This window comes from Solanum dulcamara, chromosome 6 (genome assembly GCF_947179165.1).
Source record: "Solanum dulcamara chromosome 6, daSolDulc1.2, whole genome shotgun sequence".
Lineage (NCBI taxonomy): Eukaryota > Viridiplantae > Streptophyta > Magnoliopsida > Solanales > Solanaceae > Solanum > Solanum dulcamara.
The window spans coordinates 77,819,082-77,829,265 of NC_077242.1; the positions used below are offsets into that span (position 1 = coordinate 77,819,082).

Below are 10,184 nucleotides of genomic sequence, written 5' to 3' on the forward strand. Positions count from 1 at the left end.
ATGGAGGGAATTACTTTCCCTTTCACTTCAATGGAGAAGAAGAATCAACAATCCCAACAATCCATCTTTGATGGATGATAAATATATATATTTGCTAGAGAAATCCATCGAACGAGCCGACGATGATGAGGAAGTAAATCATCGGAAAAGATGAATTCACCGACAAATTCATACTTGAATTTTGAAGCTTTTTAACAATGACTTTCCATGGATTTGTGTTTTTTACTTCATTCGTCAAATTTTCTTTTAGTTCAAATCAATTGATCTAAGATGCTTTCAAACTTAAGAACTCAACAATGGGATTCCCATAGAAGATTCAATTTAGTCTCTACAAATTAGTAATTTCAACTGAAAATTTTCAGATTTGGATTCAAACCCACATTCTTACATTAATGGAATTTTCTAATTTTTGGCTCAAATCTTCACACAAAATTCAAAATCTATTAACAAATAATGCGTAGATTCAATACACCAACCCAATCACATTCAAAAATTTCACAGTTTTGCACAAATTCGATGAACAAAATGGAGAACAATAGCTTTTTTTCTTCTTGAAATTTTCAGAAATTAATAAAGTCAAGAAAGTATTTGAAGGACCTACTTTGGAGCAGTTACAAAGAAAAGGATGCATTCTCTAAGTAAATGTGATAAAAACTTATAATATGAGATGCAGAGTATATTATTTTAAAAATATTCTTACACCGTATATATATATATGGCTTATTATGAAAAATTACGTGTTATATATATATATTGAATTGAGCTCGAGCTAAGCTGGACAGCAAATGCTCAATCTTGTGATCAAACAAACCTTTATTTGATCAAATCCATAATGAAATTAAATATCACAGTTACTAGTTAATCTTACTTTTTGTGTAAAGCTGACTACTTATAATTATTTTTTAGGTGATTATAAGTAAAAGAATTCTTCAAACATTTTGAGTGTATAAAAATTAGTAATAAACTCAATCTGAAAGTCTTGTTGAGAGAAACGGATGAATAACCGTTGCATTTTTCGTATAACAATTTCGTATAATAATAACAATCTTGACAAACATTATGTATAGCCAAAGTCATTGTATTTGCATATACAACGTAACTTTATAAAATGCTCATGTTAGCTATCATTTGTTACCAAATAAAAGGAACAAAAAATACACTTTAGCCAAATAATGTCGTACGTGGCTAGTGAATTGCTACTCCATTCACAAAACTTACTCGTCTGTTGGTCCAGAGTTCACTACACAGATTCATCAGCATGACTTCCATCTGCATTTTCTTTGCCTAGCTTTGATTTGGATAGAGATTGTTTGGACGATGACGGCTTCAAGTTAAGGTAAGTGTAGAAAGACATTCCAACAAGTGCTGTAATTGCTCCCAGTATGCTAGTTGGACCTGGATTTGAACCAAAGAGAAGAAAACCCCCAAGTAGAATAACACACGTTTTAAACTGTCCAAGTACGACATGAGTTGTTGCAGATGTTGCCCTAGATAGACGAGGAAAACAAGTCATAATTAGAAGCATACATAATAAGGAACTTTGCAATTTCCAAATGACGTACTAAGCAATGCATACCCAAGTGCTAGAGCACCTGACCACTGAAGCAAGAAACCAAGAACAGCAGAGGCACCAATGATTGTTGAGTTGTAAAAGTTCCAATTAAATGAAAGGACACCGGGAGGATCAAGTGATGGCATCAACATCACTAGAAAGAATAACGTAATTGGTGTGGTCTTCCACATTAGCCTGTCACCCGAATTGCAAATTTGAGGTTCCAAAATACAATGAAGTGATTAAAAATTAAAAGAAGTGAATTCATTTTGGAGCATACGCCAGGGCAGTCCAATTCTCCTGCTGCTGGAGATTGGACCATAGTATTTTATTAACTGCACTTGGTACTATCCATGCTACTGCAATGCAAGCACCAAAAAAGTGAAACTGCAAATCTGTCACCGTAGCAACAGCAACACCTACTGATACAACAGCGAGAGCAAGTACCTGAAATATAAGGTTAAGGATCAATTTTCTTATCAAGGGAGGTGCAGACAGACCAAACGGAAATCATTGGGTTGACTAAACTGACCATAGTAATCAGTTAAGCATAAAAGGCTTACCTATATTAACAAGCAGTTTAAGCATATCTATAGGTTACAACACCAAACAGGTAAATAGATGATACACACGGCTGTCTCAGCTTGTGATAGACTAGGATCTTCTCTGGTGTTTGTTTTTGCATGCCTATCTTTTCTTCGATGAAAATATAACATCAAAAACTAGTCTTATCTAGCAGCCTATCTCATCTATTCTAAAAAATAATAATAGTCAAAGCATTTAAATGAAATCTTACTCACACATAGAGTAACTGTAACAGCAAATTAGAGTAAAAGGTATGAGATTTTCCCAAGAATATTAACGGCATATGGAAAGAAAAAACAATGCATAAAGCAACTAAACCTAGCTCTCCACTAGGCTACAAGCATACACTTGTATATTAACAATAAGAAGCAATTACCTTCAGGAAAGAAATTTTCTTCCGAAAGAGAACAAATTCAGCTAAAACGATAGCTGGTGTTACTGCAATCTTTGCCATCTGGTAAAATCCTACACTGGAAATATATATATCGTGCTTGTTAACTATCAAGAAAGAAGACCTGTTAAGATTTCAGAGGAGAAAAGATTACCATAGGTCTCACCTATTATACTTCAAACTCACATTTGCGAGCCCAGTAGAAAGTGACATAACTATACCAAGAGACAACAACGATGAATATTTTGTTGATTTTGATGGCGTAGACAAGGAAAGGATGGAGAGAGCATTAAGAATAGCCATTATCAACCAGCTACATACATAATGTAGGAAAGAGAGGAAAATTGGATAATTAAATCCGACTGTAACAAGAACCTGGAAGGGAAAAAGAGGAAAGCAAATGTTACCATCTCTAAAAGATGTAATATCTACTTCCAGTTAAGAGTAAGGTTAAGTAGACTGACCAATTTGTTCATCAAGATAATACTAACAGAAACAAAAAAATTGAATGTCAAAGCAACAGTAGGCCCCCATATGGTAGTTTGTTGACGCTTTCCACCTCCAAATGCTCGTAACTTGCTAAACAAAGAGGCCCGTACCTCCTCCAATGCTCTTCCTGCATCAAGAAAAAGGAACATAGAACATCTTTCCTTCCGTATGAATCAATAGTATTCCATCCCAAATCCTTGTCGATCGTTGAACAATGGACTACTAGACCATCAACATCAAACATCTTGTAGAAAGAGTTTATGCATTTCATAATTTTAAGTGCAGAGGAAAACCATTCATAAGTAATAGTAGAGTTAGCTGAGTTGAAGAACTTGTGAATACAGTGACTTGACATGAGCAAAGCTGAGGTTATGGAATATAGTCATTGTTCCATTTAAGTAAAAACCCACAGCAAACTGGGAAAATATATATGTTTTCTGTTATATTTCTGACAGATGGTCCTTCATTTTGGTCAATTGCAAACATATACTTATCACAATTGGTTGCTTTACAGAGATCTCCTCCCAATTCTTTAAATATTGTAGATTCCTCATGAATTAGTATGAAGTCTAAACAACAAGCAGTAACAGAAGAAGGATGGACCCATGTCAACAGAAATGGCAAGACTTTGAACAACTAGAAGCATCCAATTGCAAAAATAGCAACCAAATCCCTCAATAACAGAATTTAAAAGAATAGACATTTACACATTTTAGAAAAAACCCAAAAGAATAGACATTTACACATCTAATTGAAGAAGTACCTTTTTCACCAGCATCACTGTCCTTCCTCTTGAGTAATTTTCTCACATCTTTTCTCATCAAAAAACCCATCATCTTTCTTTCTATTTAACTAATTTCTGTATCAGCTAGCTAGCATTCACCCAAAATAAAAGATTTGTTTTTTCGAATGAAAGAAAGAAAGCCGATATCTCAGAGACTAGTGAGTGTAATCAATATTTTTAAGGAAAGAGGGTTTTGTCGGGTTTAACGAAGTGATTTGAGTTAAAGCTTTAGGTACAACTGACCAAGACTATAGTATTGTGGGGATGTGCAATGGATTGTCAGAGAAAATCACGGGAATGCACCGACAGACACACAGTTGAACATCACATTAATTGAAAACAGTTCACATAACTTTAGAATTTATTTAAGTTATACAACTTTATTTAAGATCATAAAATTGATTATTTTTTTTTCTTTTCCAACAAGATTGTGGTTCATTCTTTAATCAAAGATCTCAAATTTATATGTTTTATCCCTAATATAAAAATTTTTAAACGCAAATTTAAATTTAATTAGAATTTATGTGAGTATCATATCAGAAACAAAACAAAAAAAAGGGGAGAGTGCCATTTAGATTTCAAGTTAATCCTTGTTATTAATTGGTCCCCCCTCTACTGTGTTTAAGGGATTAGGTCAAGTACTTGTCTGTAGGGCCACCTTTAATTCCAAATGAAGTTTTGGGTTGAAATTAGTCAATACTAGTATATATTTGATTGTGTTTTTTTCTCTTTCAACCTCCAATATAATAACATTGCCTATTTTTGGTACAAAATCTGAAATGATGCAACGTATATTCATCTCATTTTACAATTTTATATTTGCTGCCCCTCACTTTCAAATCTTATTCAATTCTAAGATTGTGAGTTCGGAAGTAAAAAGGTGGGAACTCCTAGGGAAGAGGTAAAAAAAACATTTGCTGCACATCAGCCTCTTTTGTATTCAAGAAAGCAGGTCATGGTTGCAACACCAAAGTGACATAGATTAGCTCATTCCATGCATCAGGGACTCCCGGTAGACACCAATGGCTACAATCTTGCTTCCCTTTTTTACCAACCTTACCATACACTGATGGGTGCCCATCCTTGCGGAAATTTGTTGACTGTGTTACGTTTAAAAGGACTACTGGAAACTGCATTTCCTTAATCACCTCTTCCACAATCTTCATTTTCAAAGGATAGTTTCCAAGGATAGCTCCTCTCGAAACAGGTTCACTCTCTTTATTACAACTTCCACCTGAATCCCAATCTCCGCCTCTGTTTAAATACAAGTAAACGTTAGACAAATTTGTAGAAGAATACAACCAAATGGAAATGCTATTTAAGACCAATCTTGATGAGTATAGTAATGAGACGAGCTTTTTTTTCATTGGACAAACCTTAGCATTTGGTTTCAAAAATTTCTATTGTGGAAGCAATAGTAAGTACCTATAGTGAGCTGAAGAGTACCCACGATATATAATCAACTTTTCACGGCTCATGTTTTCGTCAATCCACTTAGCCCAGGTCTTCAATGCTCTCCTATAAGCTTCAACAGCATCGAATTTAGGGTATATATGGTCACCTTCTTTATAATAGTTTTTCCTGCACCAACAAAACCCTCATTTTAGATGCATTTAGTCAAACTAGAAAACACACAAGGATTGAGAATATTTAGTAGAAAATAATTAAAGATATTGTGTCAAAGAGACAGGTTACTTTATAAGGACTTCAACGTTGAAGTAAGCTATAATGCTCTCAGATCACTATAGAACGATAAGTCAAATGATCCTCCAGCTCAGAGAAGTGAACCTCAGATAGTAAGAAAAGGTACTAATGGCAACGAGAGCATATATATTGCATTTCAGCAAGAGATATCGTAAGAAGAATAAAACACACCCCCTGGCAGTCTTTCCATGAGTCCACCAATGCCCCGTATTGAAGATAAGAATATCAGCTCCCTTCCAACGATTAGATGTTTTGTCTATGCGATCTATTGACAGAGTTGGATTTGAGCTTCCTTGAGGATTGATACGTACTCCTTCCCTAACAAGGAAGTGTGAGCGCACGAATTCAACTGTGCAGTTATAATCCTGCAAAACCATAATATTTTAGTCCTCACTGCTCTCATTTCTAAGAAGCATTCATAACATTTCATCATTTTAAGTTATAAATATATACCAAACAGAAAGATCATTCAATTCTCTTGGGTTTGAGGCACTTGAGCCGAGGGTCTTTCAGAAACAGCCTCTGTACCTCCTCGAGGTAGTGATAAGGTCTGCGTACATTCTACCATCCCCAGACCCCACTTAGTGGGACTTTACTGGGTATGTTGTTGTTGTATAGATAACAAATAACTGCTCAAGTATATAAAATCTCTCTCTCTCTCTCTCTACGCACATACATATGTACATATGAAGAAGAAATCTTCAACTGATATAAATGGTGTCAGCTTAGCTAGAATGAAATCTTAATAAATGCATATGCAAAATCACCTCAAATTTGAAAACATAGTAGCCTCTTCCTTTTGTTATCTTATACCCATGGATCTCATACATTTTACTCTTATTAGTGAGGCCTTCACGAAGAAGGCAAAGGAGCGATTCAAATTGGTTCCGGTTCATTGAGTCCCCAACCAGCATCAACCTCTTTCCTTTCAATCTCTTCAAAAAATCTGATGGACTAAACCTACAAAGAAATATAACTGGTTTAAGGATACAAGTTCTATAAGTAGTCCCCTGAATCAACAAATGACCGGCTATTTATCAATGAGATGAATAAGCTTTATCATCATATGAATCAGCAGAATAGTTAATGGTGAGTCAAACCTATAGATATTACAGGAGATTTATGAGACTGTCATACCTTCTCCGGTTGGACAAAAAAAAAATATCATTAGACAACATTTTTTTATGAAGATGAACATTAAGACAACATGAACATAGGAAAAAAAAATTGCGAGATGACTCTTAGTGCAGGTTGAAATCTAGAGCACACCATTTGACACAAGTCGAACTCCACCCTTGGTATTTTTAACTATAACTATTATTCAGTCCAACAACACGAAGAGAAGAAGAATATTACACAAACAGGATTATAGCCCTGGCAACACAAAACAAAAACAAAAGTACATCCTTGGGAAATAGTCAACCAAATCTTTAGTGTAGATACTAATCAATACTTGCCAATTTTCTTTAACAGTCGAAAGTCGAAACCTATAACAATTACTAACTCCTTGTCTTACCAGTTTATCTATTTATTTTCCAGTACTAATTTTAAATAAGAAATCAATTTATAGTGGTAGCACATTTGCATTTATTCTCTTCCAACTAAAGTAACTGCAGACATTACAAATTATTGGGGAATTTACCCAAGTGATCTTTCGTTCCTGAGACCTCCTTCCATTTCTTTTATCATCTACATATCAGACACACTTCCAGTAGTTGGTTCCAATATGATTTCTACTAGAACGGTAAAAAGACAAGCTATACATGGGTTTCTTATCGTAACGACACAAGCAGAACTTGCAAACTTGGACTACAAAACCATCTCTTTCTTCAAGAGTTGAAAATCTTCCTTTGACCACAGATCTCAACCATTTCTTTCTTTCAAGAATCGCAAATCTTTCATTGACAAACTGCCTCATTATAAGACAGAATATAATGTTTTATGGAAACCAGAAACTTTTGGTCCAGCTAAAGAGGAAGAATACATTCTGTCAAATGATAATAAGAATTTGTTCTCTAGAACTTACATTGCACTTCACTCTACACTAAGACTGTTTACCCTACTCAAACACAGAGTTACAATCGAAAATACTCAAATATATAATATCCCTTTTTCTTTACAAATAATAGTACTCCCTATGTCACAATTTATACGACTCACTTCCCTTTTTAATCCATATCAAAAAGATGATATATACCGTGATGAAGTTGGTAACTAAGCACAATGTAGGAAATGAATATGAGAAGTATAACAACCTCCTTGACTATCCTAGAAATGTTAACACAAAACATGATGGATCAAAGAGAAAAAAGAAGAATGAGTAATTTAAGTTACCTTGGAAGATGGCATCCATGTGGCTTCCATCTCCATTTAAGATATTGTGAGTCGGGCCTACCATTAGTCTGGCAATCAAAAGCCTCATCCACATAAGGGCAAGAACCTGGCTTATAAATTGGGTGATTCTCATCTCTCACCCAAATTCCCTTGAAAAGATCACAACTTGAGTCAACCAACTTTGGTCTTGAGTTTTTCTCAACTAAATTAGATTTGGGTGTATCAGATTTTGATGTCTCACTAGAACTAGAGTTGGTCTCTGGTTTAACCAAATTATCATCAAAATCAGATTTTGGCAAAATGGGTCCTTGAGATTTTGGCGTCTCACTAGAACTAGAGTTAGTCTCAGGTAAAATGGGTTTAACCAAATTAACATCAAAATCAGATTTTGGCAAAATGGGTATCTCCTCTAGTCCTTGAGACTTTGATGTCTCTGGTGAAATGGGTTTAACCAAACTATCATAAAAATCAGATCTTGGCAAAATGGGTGTCTGATTTTGCAAGAGTATAGGTGTTTGAGAAAGGCCGTCTCTGTAAAAAGAGATTTTGGGTTCAACAACTCTTCTGCTAAAAAAGAAGAGACTTGAAATTAGAAAGAAAAGGACAAGGAAAATAGTATAACGTGCCATATGGAGGAATGCAATAAGGCATTTTCTTCCCACCTATAAGGCCGACAAACATGAATTAACGCAAACCATTTTTTTTTCTTTTTGGTAAATAGTAATAATGCCACACAAAATTAATAATTTCACTTTCATTTTTTTTACTCAGTCAACTTACTATATTTAAATTCAAAATTATAGTAAGGAATTCTTTATCTACCAATCTAATTTTCCAAAAAGTCTTTCTAATATCTTCCTTTATATTCTGAAATCAAATTAATTATAGGAATAAAAAATTGAATACATACTTGCTTTTATTTTTTAAATCTCTCTCTCTCAAATCATGCAGGATATCTTTCATTAATAAAGGGTTATTTTAGTTAATTTTCTATTAGAGTTTGATTTAAAATAAATAATGTGTTTAACTTCTTACAAAGATCTTGCATGTGCAGTTTGAATTTTCACATACAACAATGCTACTTCTTCAATTCATCAGTGCATATACTCAGACTCACTATGAATGAACTAAACGAGAACTAAACGAGAGAAGAGAAGAAGTATTGATCTTATTCAAAAGTCTTGAGGAAGAAGAAAGCAATTACAATGCTCTATATATATACACATTCTACACTCCCTAACCACCAACAGATTCTGTCACTTCATCTACCTCATGTGTTGTTAACTTAATGTTTGCCCCAAGTAATGTCTAGGATGGCTTTGCGCTTCCTAGTCCCAGTTTTGAGATTATCTCCGGTGCATATTTTCTTTGGTTGATTAAAATTCCCTTACTTGACATGCTGAACTCCATGCCAAGGAAGAACTTAAGATCATCTATGTCCTTGATCTTAAAAGCCCTGTGCAGGTCAGCTTTAGTGTGTTCAATGAGTCTCATGTTGCCTCCTGTTAATAACATATCATCCACATAGATTAAAATCACTACAATGTCTATCCCTTGTTTCTTGAGGAACAATGAGTGATTCAAACTACTTTGAACAAAACCTTGTTACAGTAGTGTGTAACACTCCCTAAAAACGTGGTATATGATGTTCCAATTCTCGATGAAAATGATATAACTTTTGTATTTTGGACATAACTTTTTATAGGACGGTCTAAATTAGGTGATTCAAATTTCTGAATAACCCCAACATCATTACCTACAACTTTTGTGACCATATTTTAAGTTTCGAAGGTTAAGTAGGTCAAATAAATTAATTGTTGCAAGACATGGTGCTGTGACGAAATGGAATATTTGTAGAAGAAAAATCATATCTCACTGTAAGATGCTCTAAATCAGTTGATTCTTGAACGATATGAAAGTAGACTTCTAGGGAAACAATACGAAGACACCAAATCCTAATGAGGAAGTTATCTTGTTCAAACGCAGCTCCGAAAAAGGGTATTCCGTTAAAAGAAGGTTCATCTCACCAACCATGGAAAGATCTAAATCCATTTGACATCACTCATGACATCAATAGTCCTCCATTTGGCATCACCCATGACATCACAATCTTCCATTAAATTTTCAATCTTTTTTGTAATTATTTTAATTATTGTTAGGTCCCTCCTTCACACCTATAATACTCACCTTATTTCATCATTTTGTTCATCAAACTTTCTCAAGCAACTCTTCTCTCTATACACTCTTTTACTCATTCTCAAAATATAGTTTTAGTAGTGTAGAAAATACTATTTCGGTGATTCATATACTTCGAATAGTACACAAAACGCTCCGACAAGGAGAAA

At 34.4% G+C, this 10,184-nt stretch overlaps 2 protein-coding genes across 4 annotated transcripts; both read right to left on the reverse strand.

Annotated features, from left to right (window-relative positions):
* Positions 1-996: 996 nt before the first annotated feature.
* On the reverse strand, positions 997-4,146 carry LOC129891647 (nucleotide-sugar uncharacterized transporter 2-like). Of its 3 annotated transcripts, none has more exons than XM_055967071.1 (7): positions 3,781-4,146; positions 2,993-3,144; positions 2,695-2,903; positions 2,514-2,607; positions 1,833-1,999; positions 1,593-1,747; positions 997-1,487 (listed from the first exon to the last, which is right to left on the reverse strand). In XM_055967071.1, the coding sequence occupies exons 1-7, from the start codon at positions 3,851-3,853 to the stop codon at positions 1,327-1,329; spliced, it is 1,011 nt and encodes a 336-aa protein (XP_055823046.1). In that variant the 5' UTR covers positions 3,854-4,146; the 3' UTR covers positions 997-1,326. The 3 variants fall into 3 exon arrangements, with proteins under 3 accessions (XP_055823046.1, XP_055823045.1, XP_055823044.1); XM_055967070.1 differs by having other exon boundaries at positions 1,563-1,747; XM_055967069.1 differs by having other exon boundaries at positions 1,577-1,747; positions 3,781-4,144.
* Positions 4,147-4,473: 327 nt separating this feature from the next.
* Positions 4,474-8,477, reverse strand: LOC129891648 (protein trichome birefringence-like 5). The gene is made up of 5 exons (XM_055967072.1): positions 7,840-8,477; positions 6,273-6,465; positions 5,677-5,870; positions 5,227-5,382; positions 4,474-5,055 (listed from the first exon to the last, which is right to left on the reverse strand). The coding sequence occupies exons 1-5, from the start codon at positions 8,466-8,468 to the stop codon at positions 4,755-4,757; spliced, it is 1,473 nt and encodes a 490-aa protein (XP_055823047.1). The 5' UTR covers positions 8,469-8,477; the 3' UTR covers positions 4,474-4,754.
* Between the last annotated feature and the right edge of the window lie 1,707 nt (positions 8,478-10,184).